The following is a 16,312-nucleotide window of genomic DNA, read 5'->3' as shown; positions in this document are numbered from 1 at the left end:
AGCATGCACAATACACTAGGCTTAATCCTTATTATCAAAAAAAGAAAGAAGTTTGCTGGGTGTGATAGTGACACTTCAATACCAGCACTCAGGAGGCAGAGGTAAGTTTCTCTGAGTTTTAGGCCAGCCTGGTCTACAGAGTGAGTTCCAGGACAGCAGGGGCTACACAGAAAAACTCTATGTAGGAAAGAAAGAAAAAAAAAAAAAAAACAAAAACACACAAATCAAAAGATAAAAGAAAAAGAAGTTTGAAGAAGCATCAAAGGTTGAAAAACGAAAGTAATGGTGTCAATCAGGATTCAAACCCTAATTCATTTGAACACAAATTCTGCTAACCGCAAACAAAATTATCATTGTGGCATATATGATGTCCACAGGGGGGGTTTACACACTTACTTTTTAAAAAAGATTTATTTATTTATTTTATATATATGAGTACACTGTAGCTGTCTTCAGACACACCAGAAGAGAGCACTGGATCCCATTACAGATGGTTGTGAGCCACCATGTGGTTGCTGGGAATTGAACTCAGCACCTCTGGAAGAGCAGTCAATGCTCTTAACCACTGAGCCATCTCTCCAACCAGTTTTATGCATTTTATATATGGGAGTTAAGTACATAGGAATTCTTTCTGAATGAAAATAACTTCCTTTCTACTATATCTTGAAAAAATGTACTTACTCTGTTTGATGAACTGGACACAACTGGAATTCTCACTTCACAACCTGATTTATGTGATCCACTGTTTTTCCTGTTGGGGACCTCTGAATGGTTGGAGATCTGAGAGAACACAGGGGTAGGTTTCTTACTTTCAGGTATATTTTTATCAGAGGCAGTTTGTTCGATGTTATTGTTTGAAGAAGAAAGCAGGGGCCCATCCCAAGCAGAGTTATTGGGACTGACCCCTTCAGGCTCAGTGCAACGTTTACTCTCATTAGGATGAGGATCATCTTCTCTCGTCTGTTCCCGAAGGGAGGCAGGATTTTCCGTTTCTTTGGAGGAATCGATCTTGTCTTTATCAAGCACAGGATCACAAACTGTTGGATTAAATGGTGCGACAACAGTTACTTTTATAAGATTCTTTTCAAGTACAAAGTGTCTGTTTAATGATTTACTAGGAGTCGGTCCATGACCAACTGATGTACTTAGTTGAGGTAGTTTTAGGAAGCCAGGGGTTTCAGCTGCTGGTCCCAAGCTGTACAAAGAATTTTCTTGAGGAGTATCAGGTAGAATTTGACTCTTTCTCGGTCTATACTCATTATGCCCACCATCATCGTCCTTCAAGAGCATCTCAATCTCTTCCTCTGTGAAACTGAAATGGCCATCATCTTCTTCTCCATCAGAAAACTCCAACAAGGAGTCATCCAACTCCTCTTCATCCGAGGAACCCCAAGAAAATGAGGCATTGTTCTTAGGCAGAAAAGAGGTACCAGAGGACTGTTCAGAGGGCAAGAGTGAACACGTCATATCTGGAAAAATATGAGGAAGTTTTTGCTGAAGAACAAGAAATATCTTAAACCAACTCCAATCTACTGTATGTATACAGGAGACATCCTAGGATCTCAAATGCTGTTGCTTGCACAGTGACTTGTAACTTGAGAAATAATTAAGATATTTAATCTTACTAGCACTATGAAAATAAATGTTTAAATAAGATACTTTTGATTTGGGTTGGTGAGGCTGTAGAGACAAGTACTTACTCCCAGTAAAGCATAAGTTAAAGTGATTTTGTGGAGAGTAACTTGGCAACACCATCTGATTTACTAATCTTACTTCTGCAAGTTTATCAGACTGAACTACCTACCTCAAATGCACATGGGAAACACAGGGATGTTCCAATCAGTATTATTCAAAACAGTTAAATATTAGAGGCAACCTAAATGTCCACCTCTAAGAGAAATGTTCAATAAAATCATGTTCATGTCAAAAACATTTTTCAACTACTTAAAAGCACATTAAAGTAGATTTATATGTACTACCATAGAGTGACTATAATATCCAAGCAAAATATATGTTTTGTGAAATATTTTAGAAATGATGCTTTGATCTCCTGTTCTCAAGACTGAACCTGGGGCCTCATGCATGCTCTCACATCCTCAGGCTACTTCTTACTTTTTAATTTTAGATAGTTTTACTAAGATGCCCAGACTAGATCTAACTTGCTCTCTAGCACAACCAGGCCTTGAATTTGCAATCCTCCTGCCTCAGTCTCCACAGAAGCTGGGATTCCAGGCTTGTGACCCAACTGAAACATACATACACTCATACACACACACACAAATATATTTTTTTTAAATGAAAATAAAATATAAAAAAAATCATGAGAGGATAAGTAGATAGATAAATGTTGTTGAGTATAGGAGGTACATGCCTTTAATCCCAGCACTCAGGAGGTAAAAGCAAGAGAATGTTACAGGTAAGCCAAAGCTATACAGTGAGACCCCATTTCAAAAAACAAAAATTAAAAAAGATGTCTTGCATACTGTGTGGAGCTGCTGGAGCAATCTCTGCCTTTGCCACGAGACCAAATGGAAAAAGGTTTCAACTCCTGCTGGCTGTTCCTTCCAGGAGACTTGTCAAAGTGATTGACTCCCACCTTCCTGCAGGCACAAGGAAAATTAAAGGATCTTCTCATCACTCTCAACCCCGGTAATTACAAAGTCAACTGCATTATGCTTCAAGGTGTTCCATCTATTAATTTTGATCTTGATTTTTTAAAAATACCAGCAAGTTGGATTATTTTCAGTGAAGAACACCAAAGAAAAATCTTTAGAGGGAAAAATTATGCAACTAAGAACTGCTTAGTTCCTCCCAACAGCTGGCGCCTTCTTATGACTGCTGTCGGCTTTAGTTGGGTAAATAAGGACTAGGAGTCCTAAGACCTAAGATCTGGCTCTGTCACTAACTAGTACTAACCATTTAAGTCACTTAGCCATTTGGACTTGTTCCTTGTAAAATAGAAAAGGGTTGGAGGAGGAGGAGGCCATGTCAAAGATTTTAACCAAACTAAAAATGATAACCACTCCAAAAAACCAATCAAGCCGCTTCCTCATTTTCACTATATATAAAATACAAAGAAAAAGTCAGCAAGATATAAATACAAAAATTGTTGCTTATTATCAATTGTAGAGTCAAGTGTCAACATCATTCAACTCTTTTTCTCCATGAGTGTTTACCTGTATAATTAAAACTTAGTGTGGTGGTTAGGGATGTGGCTGAGTAGTGTTTGCTTAGCATACACCGTGGGCTGGGATTATTGGCACACACCACTATATCTACTTTATGTGGTACTGGGGATCACCCAGTGAAGCGCTTTGCTAATGCTAGGCAAGTGCTTGTTTTTTGAGGTAGAGTCTTATACAGTTCAGGCTGGCATCCAAATCACGATGGAGTGGAATGGAACTCCTGATCCTCCTCCACCTCCAAGCACTAGGATTACAGGAATGTGCCTCTTCACTTGGCTTCCTTTATAGCCTGTTTCTTTGTTTTTTTGAGACAAGGTTTTTCTGTGTAGCCCTGGCTGTCCTGGAACTTGATCTGTAGATCAGGCTGGCTTGGAACTCAGAGATCCACCTGCCTCTGCTGTTTATAGCTTCTTAAACTAAAATCCCCTTTACTTTACCACCCCCCCAAACCACACCTTAACTTTCAGTAACTTTCAGCTTTAATTCAGACATTCCTTCAGCAATAATTTTCCGAGCTACAACCATCAAACAATTAAGCAACATACTTTGCCTCTATGATTTTTAAGAAATAAAGATATGATTCCCAATCTCCCAGAACATATCATTTATTGTTTGTTTTTTGTTTTTGTTTTGTTTTGGTTTGGTTTTTTTGAGACAGAATTTTTCTGTATAGTCTTGGCTGTCCTGGAACTTGCTCTGTAGACCAGGCTGAGCTTGAACTCACAAACATCCACCTGCCTCTGCCTCCTAAGTGCTGGGATTAAAGGCATGCTCCATCATGCCTGGCAACATGTTAGCAAGAAAACACCAAATATTAAGTTCTAATATGAGAGAATATAAACTGGTAATGAAATAAAGCACTAAAAAGAAAGGAGGGGAGAAAACAGCATTTTATACTTGGAGGGGATCTAATTAACTTTGAAAGTATGATGGGCCAAGCATAGTGGTACATGCCTTTAATCCTAGCACTCAGGAAGAAGCAGGCAACCTCTGAGTTCAAGGTCAGCTGATCTGCAGAAAGAGCCAGACAAAGCTATACAGTCTCAAAACACACCCTGTATTGTTTTGTTTTTGTTGTTGTTGGTTTTTTTTGTTTTGTTTTGTTTTTGTTTTTCAAGACAGGGTTTCTCTGTGTAGCCCTGGCTGTCCTGGAACTCACTCTGCAGACCTGGCTGTCCTGGAACTCACTCTGTAGACCAGGCTGGCCTCGAACTCAGAAATTCACCTGCCTCTGCCTCCCGAGTGCTGGGACTAAAGGCGTGCGCCACCACGCCCAGCTTTTTCTTTTTCTTTTTTTTTGGATTGTTGTTGTTTTTTGACAGAAGTAACTTCTAGGCCTTCTAAATTTAGTATGCTTGCTAATATACTATGGAGTATATAAATACTAAAGACAAATTTTTATTACTTGGAAAAATAATTTAACCTACCCTAAAATGCACCAGAAGCTGCCCTAGGTCTCAGATGTTATCCATCATCCAGAGACACATAATGCGCTCCTCTCATAATGTCCCAAATGGCAAAAGCATCAAAAACAATATCACATTCATATACACAAAGAGACAAATACATTTTAACTCATACAACCCATTCTCTTTGCAACTTTAGTTCCTGAATTTCAAGATAATTTTTTCAAAAATTCTTTTTAATTGAAACATGAAAGCCTGGCACAGTAGTATTCAGCACTCAGCAGCACTCAGGAGGCAAAGTCACGTGGATATCTGAGAGTTTGAGGCCAGCCTGGTCTACACAGAGAATTCCAGGACAGCAAGGGCTATAGAGAAAATCCTTGTCTCAAACAAACAATCAAAAAGCTTGTAAGTAACATAACTAACTCCCATGGCCACCACTTAGCCCTCTCCCCCACCAACCCCACTGCTAATCTCTTATTCCAGCCTTCCCTCCTTTACTAAATTATTTTGAAATAAATCTCAGGTATCACACCGTTTTAATTATAAATAAGAATTCCTTATCCTAAAATATCTCACTCGGGCTGGAAAAGTGACGTAAAGATTAAAAGCACTGGCTGCTCTTCTGGGGGCCTAGGCACCATTCCTAGTACCCACATGGTGGTTCAATCTACTTTAACATGTTCAGACATACATGCAGGCAAAACACCTATACACATAAAAAAGGATAATAAATAATTTAAACTCCCACTCAATTTTCCAATTATCTTGTCATATTTTTCAGGCTTGAGGAAAAACAAACACGCCATCACTTAAATAAGGCCCATAAAATGCAACAGGCTGATATATCTTCTAAAGATTTCCTACCTTTTCTCTACTGTCATTATCTGTTAAAGAAAGTTTCTATGATATATAGAAATCACAAAATTATAAAAAAATATTTAAAAAATAAAAAACACCAAATTCAGGATAGCAATAATTTCTGGTAGTGGCAAGGAGAAATGAATAGCTTCGGTCTATCTGTAATGTTTTGGTAATGTAATGAGTCAAGGTCTCATGTGGCCCAGGCTATCCTGAAATTTGCTATATAGCCAAGGATGTCCTGATTCTCCCTCCTTGTTAGCCTCACAAGTCCTAGAACTACAGGTGGACTATAAACCTGGACAGTAAGTATAATGGTAATTATTATTATTATACTACCTTGCTTAATTTTCTGTTTGAAATATCTAATAAAACAACATTCTTAGAAAATGGCTAGCTGTCTCAGTGAGGAAAGGTACTTACCCCACAAGCCTGGACATCTGAATTTACTCTCTAGTACCCATATAAAGATAGAAGGAGCCGGGCGTGGTAGCGCACGCCTTTAATCCCAGCACTCGGGAGGCAGAGGCAGGAGGATTTCTGAGTTCAAGGCCAGCCTGATCTACAGAGCAAGTTCCAGGACAGCCAGGGCTATGCAGAGAAACTCTGACTCAAAAAACACAAAAACAAACAAACAAAAAAAGAAGGAAAGAACTGACTCATCTCAGACCTCCACTTCCACATGATACACATATACAAAAGCTTACACACCATGCACACAGATACACAAACTGGTAAAAAAAAAAAAAAGTTTGGATTTTGAGTAGTCTCCCTGACTGGCTTGGTACTCACTATGTAGACCAGGCTGGCCTAGGTGGATGTGATGACATACACATTTAATCCTATCAGTCAACTGGCAGAGACTTCAATGCCTGCCTGGCCTACACTGTCAGTTCCAGGCCAGTCTGGGCAACACAGTGAGACCCTGTCTCAAAAAGCAAACCACAACAAAAATGAAGTTATAAAGCCAGTGAGAAAGATGTACCAAACACACCTATAAAGTAGGGTTCTCGAATATTCTCCACCTGTAAGTCAATAGGAGACCTCACAGTCCATTCGTCTCACTAGGTTATTATAAATATTAAGACAGACATGAACATAAGCACTTAGTCCACCAGCTATGGTTATTTCATCCCACCACCTACATCCATCTCACCCAAAGAGCCTTAAGCACAAGAATGATAGGAAAAAAGGCTAAACTGGTAAGAATCTTCCCCAGACCCGATTTAGGAATTATTTAGTCTGATCTACTTAGTGAAGCACTTAACCATATTGTCAGTAAACTAATTTAGGACCAGACTGGATGGGTAACTGAAATATCAGGTAAATTCTTCAAATTAATGGCCCATGAAGTAGCTTGTACTAGAGGCACTGGGCTAAAATTCAATGACCTCGGCAATTCATTTAAGTCTCTGAACTTCAATATAAATGAGAACACTCATTTGAAAAAGGCAGACACACTTTCTGTATTTCCAGAATGTTGGAGGGGGAGGCAAGAGGATGAGGCGTTCAAGGCTACCTGAGGCTTCATCTCAAGTTCCAAACCATAGGGGAGAGAAAGGGAGGGGTTTGACATAAAGTCAACTTGAATTTTCAAGGGAGGGAAGCCTTCAACATGGCAAGGCATGGAGACATTTGCCTTTCATCCCAGCACCTAGAGGAGACAGAGGTGGGTGCATCTCAGAGTTCTAGGCCAGCCTGGTCTACACTGCAAGTTCCAGGCTAGTGGTACACAGTAAGATCCCGTCTCAAAAAAAAAAAAAAAAAAAAAAAAAACCATAATCCCCAGAATAATAATAAACATGGTGAACCTCTTGAGTGAAGGGTCACAATTCCCCCTCTCACATGCTACATCACCTGCCATTCTTGGTACCTGCCTGGTAAATCTTTCAAACATGGACGCTTCTTTTTCAGGGAGGAATATTTTCCTATTTCTAAATTCTCTTAATTCTGCTCCACATCTCTGTGTGACCCTATTCTGTCCTTCCACTTCCCTCACCTGTCCACCCCCGTCTTCGTCTTCACACTTTAGTGTACCACCCCCTCTCTGTTCTCTAACCTCCTGGTTGCAACCTCAGAAACTGGTTCCCCCATCTATTTTTATCTTACCTCAAAAAACCTATTGCCTATTGGCTTCGTACACAAAGCCTCATTCTATTCAGGACAGTAAAACGCCAATGCCAAATGTATACTACACATCCTAGTTCAGGACTGTAAAACCAAAACCACTACCCAACTGGGTCTGATATGCAGGACCAAAGGGGGGGGTACTTCTCATTGGCCTTTGATTTCCAACCTCTCCTAAACAAAATACTCGTGAAGTAGACAGCATCCACCAAAAAAGGGTGTATCACCAAAATGAGCCCCTCCCAAAAAAAATTTTTTTTTAAAACAAAGGGAACTGACTTTATCAGAAAGAATTTGCAACTCCCTCTGAGCTAACTGCAAACAAGGTAAAATGGAAAGATAACCGGTCTGGAAATCTCTGCTTTAAGTAACAATTCCCCCAGACTAGGGAGGCAAGAATTCCCACACAGGCCCAGGCAGCTGATTTTTCTAAACTGAAGCAACAGGTTTCTTTTACAAGAATAGTCTATTAAAGCCTGGGGCTCTTAACAACCACCGGGGAGACAAAAACAAAAACAAAAAAATGAGGGCAGCCGGTGAACTCCGTCCTCATTTGGTGGCCCTCTGAAGAAGGGCTCACCTTAGGTGTCTGCAGCATTCCCTGCGGCCCTGGATGAAACGCAGCAAGGGTGGCCCAGGGATACCTTGCGAGGATGCCCGCAGGCCTCCCCGTCGGGAACACGACCCGCCCGCCCGCCCGCCACGCCCAGAGCCTCTGCACTTCCCTCCTCCTCCCACTCGGGAGAGCGAGTCCTCGCCTCCCCGCGGATAGCGGGAGGAGCGCGTGTTTCCTCCGCGCCCCTCCCCCCAGGGGCGACCCAGGTCCCCCCGCGGGCTCCGCCAGGGCACCCGACCTCAGGGGACAGACGCCGACTGCCACACCTCGGCAGGCTGCGGCCCGCGGTCGCCCGGAGTGGGTCGCCCTCTCCCGCCACGACGCCCCGCGGGAAGCCCGCCATCCCTGCTCTCCCTAGCAACAGCCTCCCGCGGGGAAGGCAGGCACCGGGAGAGGAAGACCCCCCCCCCTGCCTCCACTGGCAGGGCCGGCGGCCCGAGGACCTGACAGCTCCCTTTTCCTCAGCTGGATGAGGGGCGTCACTCGCCCACGGATGTGGAGGTGGGGGGCAGGGACAACCTCCCCGCCCGCCATCACCTCTGGTGCGAGAAGCAGCCCTTCCCTCAGCGAGACGAGCTTCCCTACTCCTCAGGGGGGCAAGACGAAGAACGCGGCCCTGTGGAGAAGCAACAGGCGGCCCTCCCCCGACCCCTCGCCTAGACGACGGGCGCCGACCCTTACGTCCCGCCCGCTCTTCACCTCCGGAAGCCGGGCCAAAAGCCTGGGCGAGCGGCAGCACCTCACTCCGCCCCCTGCGCCATTTTATCGCCCCCTTCACGACCTCCCCCACCCCGAGGCAGCGGGGCCAACACCAGGGGGAGGGCAAGCAAGCAATGATTGGCAGGAAACCGCCCCGCCCCTGAGAGGGATGCGTCATGGGAGGCCTTCCTAACCCCGCCCCCCAGCTCCACCTACACTGTTTTGGTTTTTTTTTTTTTTCTGTTGGATGGTTCCGCCCCTTCCTGTTTCATCGATTCTTTCGACTCTCTGCTGCTCCTCACTCGGGGCTGCTCGGGGAGAGGAGGGGACAGACAGAATCTAGGCCTAGCAAGCGGAGCGACGAGCTCAGCTGATGCAACCCGACGGGACTAGCGTGACAGTTCCCGGCACGCGGAGACGGCGGCGAACGAGGAAAGGGCGCGGGTGCCGGCTGAGCGCGGGAAACAGAGACAGCGGAGCCATGGGTGATGCTCCAAGCCCTGAGGAGAAGCTGCACCTTATCACCCGGAACCTGCAGGTCGGGCCTTGGGGGGGGGGGGGTGTTGGGATGCGCCGTTGGGTACAGAGGACTTGAAGTCCCATGATTCCCGAAGCCAATCCCTAAACGTGTGGGCCGCGGTCTCTACGGCGCTCTCTGCTAGTTGATCAGTCAAGCAGCCATTCTCAGGGTGCAAGAGAAACTCCAGTGGGCTCATCCTTTGTGTGCACGTAGCTTGTGCTCCAGCCATTCCTGGGGCTGGGAACCTCATTCCACCCATCCTATTCCTTGCCGGGAGCACTGCTAGTCTCTAGGGAGTCAGGGCCATGTCCTCCCAGGGCTCTGGCGGAGAGAACCGGAAATTTAAAAGGACCTATAACCCAAACCACTTAAATAAAACACGTACTGAAAGTTCCTATGACTGAAGTTCTGAAAAGAAATAAGGGGCGAGCTGGCCGAAGAGAGGGCTCTGAAATGGAAAGAAAGCACTGCTTTTACAGAAGACCCGGTTTCAGTTCCCAGCACCCATGTCAGGCTGTTCGGTACGACCTGTATCAAGGGATCTGACATCCTCTTCTGGCGTGTGTGTGTGTGTGTGTGTGTGTGTGTGTGTACACGCGGGCGCTGAGAACTGCATTTCAGACAGGGAAGACCCAAGGGGGAGCAAGAATATTGTAGAACAGGGAGAAGGCTAGGCTCAGCTCCTTGGTAAAGCATGTGTGAGGCCCTGGTCTCAGCCTTAAGAGCCCTCACACACCCTTTGTCCAAGGACACTGATTTAAATGGAATAGAGCAAGCACAGTGCTGCTGCCAACAGAACCATTTCCATCCCTGCCTGCCCGTGCCTCTGATGTTCCTCCACAGAACCTATCACTGTCCTTTGACTTGTTCTCTAAGGAGAGACAGGTAGGAGCCAAGTCATGAGGGGCTTGTAAACTTTGTTTTACAAGCCAGATAAAGACTGGACTAGAATTACACTAAGGGCGGTTGCACCACCAAGCTATTTTTTTTAATTTACCTATCCTGAGTGTGGTGGTACATGCTACCTGTAATCTTAATATCTGAGAGTCAGAGAAAGGGGGGTGGCTGCAATTTGGAGGCCAGGCTTGTTTACATGAGTTCCTGGCTAGGTAGGGCTCTATACAGAGACCCTGTCACTAAGAACATTCATTCACCTCTTTGAAGGGTACATTTTAGTCAGTTCTTGTATACCCACAAGGTTAAAGTTCTGGGATGTTTTTATTCCCAACTCCCCCGACCCCTAGAAAAATGTGAACCAACCTGAGCACACGCCTGTAATCCCAGCATGTAGGAAGTGGAAGCAAGAAGATCCAGAATTTAAGGTCACTTTCGGTGACATAGCTGAAGTTAAGGTCATCATGGGCTTCACAAGACCTTCAGTGGAAAAAAAAAGAAAGAGAAAGAGAAAAAGAAAACCTTATACCATTAGCTATACTACCAGTTACTCATCCTTGTCCCCGAAGTACTGATCTGCTTTCTGACCCTAAGTGTATACCACTCCTGGGTGGGTCTGATGCCTAGAGTCAGATAAAATGTGCCCATTGGTGTCCTTTCACAGGATGGTGTTACACAAGGTAGTGTGTGATTTCGTTTCTCTCAGAATTTCATTCCTCATATTTTCTTTCTCACTCCCTCCCCTCATTGCCCTCCCTCCCCCATCACCCTTCTCTCCTTTTCCCTGCGCTCCCCTCACTTCCAGGTCCCCATCCCTTCCCAACATATCCTTTCCTACCCTCTTCCTTCTCCCTCCCACCTTCTCCTCCCCAGGCTTGCTGTGTCTCTCTTCATCCCACTGGCCTACTCTGACCTTTGGTCTCTTCCAGGAAACCGCTTCCCTTATAGGAAAGGGCTCTGGTGTGTGGGAAAGAATTAGAGGGAAGCAGACACCGGGGAATAAGGGCACCCTGGAGGCAGAGAGGGAGAGTAAGTGGTGCCCAGACACAGAGATGGGAACATGGACACTGAGACACATGTCTCTGCCCTTTATTGTATTTTGGCTTTCAAGACAAAGTAAACCTTTTTTAAAAAAAGAAAATCAGGGGCTAAAGAGGTGGCTTGGTGGCTAAGAGCACTTAGTGTTCTTGCAGGGGACCCAGGTTCAATTTCTTTTTCTCTTTTTTTTTTTTTTTGGTTTTTCGAGGCAGGGTTTCTCTGTGTAGCCTTGGCTGTCCTGGAACTCACTTTGTAGACCAGGCTGGCCTCGAACTCAGAAATCCGCCTGCCTCTGCCTCCCGAGTGCTGGGATTAAAGGCGTGCGCCACCACGCCCGGCCTCTTTTTCTCTTTTTTAAGAATTATTTATTTAATGTATATGAGTACACTAGCTGTCTTCAGACACACCAGAAGGGGGCATCAGATCCTATTACAGATGGTTGTGAGCCACCATGTGGTTGCTGGGAATTGAACTCAGGACCTCTGGAAGAGCAGTCAGTGCTCCTAACTGCTGAACCATCTCTCCATCCCACCCCCTACCCCAAGTTCAATCTTTAACACCCATATTAGGTGTCTTACAGCCACCTAAAGGGATCTAATGCCTCTGGCTTCTGCAGGCACCTGCACTTATACACACATACCCATACACAGATACACTTAAGTCTTTAAAAAGAAAAGAAAATGACACCTATTACCAGGTACCAAGGCTCAGGTCAGATATCTGGAAGCTAGAAGCCTCTTGTCCCCTCTCTCTTAAGCCTGTACCTCAGGCTAGAGTAGTTGGCTCTGGTCTACCTTTAAAATAGATTCACATACAAATCTGCAGTCCGCTTTTCTTGTTCCTTTTTGAGACTAATTAATATTCCATTGTATGAAGATATAGATAAAGGTATTTATCCAGTCATCAACTGATAGACTGGAGTTATTCTGCTCTTTTTAATTTTTGTTTGTTTTTTTTAATTATCTTTTGTTTTTTGTGACATCAATGGTTGAATTAAGGAATTAAAAGAAAGATATTCCTTCTTAGAGTGGTTTAGACCAAGAAAGAAGGCAAAATTTGAATTCTCTACTTCTCTCCCTGTGTCTTCTGTCTGTCTGTGGCCTGTCTGTTATCTTTCTGGTGTGCATCTGATGTCTGTTCCTGTTACCTGTCCCTTTTACTCTCTGTTTACTGGACAGCACAGAACTGTGGCATAGGAAGGGAATGAAGGACACTTTACTAGAAAGATGAGTGCTCAAAGCCTCGCACAGTGGTTATCAACTGTGTTGCCTGCAACGTTTATGGGGGTTTATTGCTTTCTACTTATTCGCTGCCTTCAGCAAGTGACCAACACACACACACACACACACACACACTGTTCTGGGTCAGGGGCATGGAAGAGTAAAGCTTGGGCCCTGAGTGAAAGCCGACTGCATGGGGAATTCAGAGTAGGTAAGGTTGGTGACATTGTTCTCTTAAAGACAGGTTAGACTTACACAGGCCGGGAACACAGTAGGGCAGCAGAGTGGATACACAGTGATCTCAAGGCACCCCACTGCTAGGTCTAGAAAAGGGTCGTCTGTTTGAGAGCAGGTGGTGTTTTCAGAAGTGGTTATTACTACGTGGTCTCTTTACATAGTTTCAGACACCCGGCTTTGCTTGAAACTTTGGTTTTGAGACACAGTATACCGCTCTTGCATAGGACTCTGAGTTAGTTTCCAGCGCCCACATCAGGTGGCTTACAACTCCCTGTAACTTCAGCACCAAGGGGCTGACTCTGGGCTTCAAAGATACTTGGAGACACCAATATACATACATGCATACATACATACACACATATAATTTAAAGAAATAAAATAAATCGTTAAAAATCGAAGCTAATGCCTACTTACCGTCCCTATAATATTAAGTAGGAATGGTTACATTAATAACTATACTAAAGTCTTCTTTTTTTCTTAACGTCTGGTATTTGAGATAGTTTCTTATACAATCCAGGATGGCCTCCAGAAATTACAGGTGTATGCCTTACCACCACACCTGGTTATATGTGGTGCCGGGACTCAAACTCAGGCTTTCTCCAGGTTAGGCAAGCAATCTACCACCTAAGCCACATCTCCAACCATGTTTAAAACTTACAAAAACCGTACAGTGATGTATACCTGTAATGCTTTCAAGCAACAGAAGGGAATAATTTGGGCAGAATGTGGGATCAGCTGATATATGATATAGCTGTATTGATAAGGGCTTGCCCAGTGTGACAAGGGCTGATAGGCTATGAGAATGTTAGAATGTCCACATGAGATCTGCCTTTCTTAGCTCTGGCTAGCCAGCACCAATTGTCCCAGTAGTCCCGTTTATTCTGGACTCTAAAGCCAGAGCCACATGGCTGAAGCTGCTGCCATGTTCTGCCGCTTGCTGGACTTGGAACATGCATGACCACTCCTTATTCTATCACCAGCTTTCTGTTTTCTAACTCACTCACTGCCTAAACTTGGCTGTCCTGGAACTTGTTCTGTAGATTGATTGACCTTGAACCCAGAGATCTGCATGGCCATCTGCTTGGCTTTGTTTTCTGGGATTAAAGGTGTGTAGCACCATGCCTGGACCTAAATTTAGCTGGGTGGGATCTTACCCCAAGGTCACTAGTCCCTTAATTCAATTTAATATCATTGAACACGGGATTCAGCTCCATTTCACTTCCTGGTGCCCCTTTAATGGTCAAACCGTATATTTTATATTTTTCCTTTCTCAGCTTGCTACGCTTATTATTCCAATCCCTCGTCGTGAGACTTAAGCAGGGAACAAAGTCTATCATAAGCATTGCTGAGACTTCCTTTGTCAACCCAATTAATCCAAGTCTCTTCACCTTAGCCTCAGGCAGACTGCAGACCAGGGCTATGTTCTTCACCAAAATACTACAGAAACAGTCTCTAGGCCACATACTGAAGTTCTTCTCCACTGAAACCTCCTGTCTGCACAGTTCAAATCACCCACAGCAACAAAGTCTTCAACATTCCTACTAGGATGGCTCATTAAGCCCCACTACATTCCATGGCTTTCCAAATCAAAAGTCCCAAAATCCACATTCTTCCAAACAAAAACATGGTCAGGCCTATCACAGCAATACCCAGTCCCTGGTACCAACTTCTGTCTTAGTTGGGTTTTACTGCTGTGAGCAGATACCATGTCCAAGGCAACTCTTATAAGGATAACATTTAACTGGGGCTGGCTTATAGGCTCAAACCATAACAGTACTTAAGGAGCAAGCTTGACCTGAGTCCTTCAACTGTGGCAGACTAGGAGACTGGGACTGTTGGAAGTTCTAGAAGGTCCTTTAGAGCCTCAGCCATCAGCTAGGGCTGACAGGCAGGCATGTATGATCTCAGCAATGATGCCAGAAACTCCATGGTCCCTGGAGCCATAGTCACATGATGGCCAGTCTCAAAGTCACCTTGTCTTTGTCGCCAGTGCAGTGGGTGTCTAGGGTGCATAGCAATGCAATCCTGGGGTCTACAGTCTAGTTTCAGTTATTTTTGAGAGAGAGAGAGAGAGAGTTGTCTACATGTACATCAGTCTACACACAAGAGGAGGGCAACAGAGCTCAAGGGGCTACAGTTATAGACCGTTGTGAGCCACCATTTGGGAACTGAACCGAGGACCTCTGGAAGAGTAGTAACCAGTTCTCTTAACCACTGAGCCACCTCTCCAGCTCCTAGTTACAATTCTTAAACTCTTTGTATGTGTCAGCACTTGGCTTAACAGGCTCACTATTTAAACAAAGCTATTTTTCTGTTAACAGTCAAAGCCATTGACTTCCCATTGTTGGTAAATATTTTTCTCCTTTTACAACACCATCCTTTAAGGCAAAACATGTTATATTGATTTCGTCAAAACAAACTTAGTTCAAAACAGTGTAACGTGTTTTCAGCATAGTTTCCAGGTTACAGAAAAATGGTTTCACTCACCTTAGCATACACAAAGGTTTGCTGCCTGGCCAGGCATGGCGTGGTGCTACACCCCTGTAATCTCAGCACTCGGAAGGTAGAGGATCAAGACCCTGTCTCAAAACAAAACAAAAAAAGAATGTAGACTCAGAGACTTGCTGATGTCTAAGCAGAAAGAGAAGAGGGGAACTAAGCGGATAGTGTTTCAGGCAGGGGGACTGAATGGTGTTTACTAACTGCCTGGATCCTCGGCGAACCTCAAAACCTCACTCGAGTGGGACATAAGCACATGAGACCAGAGGAGATGGCTAAAGTAAGACGAGGCCTCCGGGGGCTGAGGAGGTGACTCACGTGCTGCTCTTCCAGAGTACGTGGGTTTGATTCCTATCTCCTACACGGAGGCTTACAACCATCTAGAACTCTGCTCTCAGGGCATCTGACACCCTCTTCAGGCCTGCCGGGTCACTCATTGTACGCATGTGGTGCACAGACATAAATGCAGGCAAAACACTCACACTCATGAAATTTAAAAGGAAAAAAATTTTGTTGAGGTGGCTACAAAAGGAAACGGAGAATAAAAGGTAACTGAGGGGATCAAGAAGGGAAAGATGGGTAGATTTGTGCATTCATACCCTAACATCAGTGTCATTTCCTGCCAGAGACACGAACAGCAGCAGGAAGAGCTCAGGGCACTCTGGTGGGCAGGTTGGCTCTGGGCACTGAGAACGTGTTTGGACTCCAGTGACATTTGCCCACAGGCTGTGAGCTTGAACACAGGGCTTTGGTTGCAGGGAGAAGGATGGGCAGGGAGGGAAATTAGCATTAAACCCGCTCTTCTGCTTCCACAACAGGAGGTTCTGGGGGAAGAGAAGCTAAAGGAGATCCTGAAGGAGCGGGAACTTAAAATTTACTGGGGCACGGCCACCACAGGCAAGCCACATGTGGCTTACTTTGTACCCATGTCCAAGATCGCTGACTTCTTGAAGGCAGGGTGTGAGGTGAGAACCGGGGCTGTGAACCAAGCAGTTGTCGTTGTTAAATGA

General features: G+C 44.7%; 2 protein-coding genes across 10 annotated transcripts in view; one reads left to right on the top strand and one right to left on the bottom strand.

Moving 5' to 3' along the window:
• S100pbp (S100P binding protein) overlaps positions 1 to 9,037 on the bottom strand; it is a 42,147-nt gene extending 33,110 nt beyond the window's left edge. The window contains exons 1-5 of one of the 9 annotated variants that reach the window (XM_021159403.3): positions 8,895 to 9,037; positions 2,484 to 2,600; positions 1,146 to 1,469; positions 904 to 1,037; positions 682 to 780 (exon numbers count right to left, since the gene is read on the bottom strand). In XM_021159403.3, coding sequence (XP_021015062.1) covers positions 682 to 780; positions 904 to 1,037; positions 1,146 to 1,467 — 555 coding nt within the window. In that variant the 5' untranslated portion in view covers positions 1,468 to 1,469; positions 2,484 to 2,600; positions 8,895 to 9,037. The other 8 variants (XM_021159405.2, XM_021159401.3, XM_029476107.2 and 5 more) reach the window with 8 other exon arrangements.
• The window catches only part of Yars1 (tyrosyl-tRNA synthetase 1), a 29,810-nt gene continuing 22,491 nt past the window's right edge, over positions 8,994 to 16,312 (top strand). Inside the window, exons 1-2 of the mRNA XM_021159392.2 lie at positions 8,994 to 9,432; positions 16,121 to 16,267. Of these exons, the coding sequence (XP_021015051.1) occupies positions 9,268 to 9,432; positions 16,121 to 16,267 (312 nt within the window). The 5' untranslated portion in view covers positions 8,994 to 9,267. The remainder of the gene's footprint in view (positions 9,433 to 16,120; positions 16,268 to 16,312) is intronic.

Source organism: Mus caroli, unplaced genomic scaffold (genome assembly GCF_978045245.1).
Source record: "Mus caroli unplaced genomic scaffold, Mus_caroli_1 scaffold_6, whole genome shotgun sequence".
Classification (NCBI taxonomy): Eukaryota; Metazoa; Chordata; class Mammalia; order Rodentia; family Muridae; genus Mus; species Mus caroli.
Note: the sequence above shows the minus strand (reverse complement) of the source record. Positions and strands in the feature narration are given on the sequence as shown.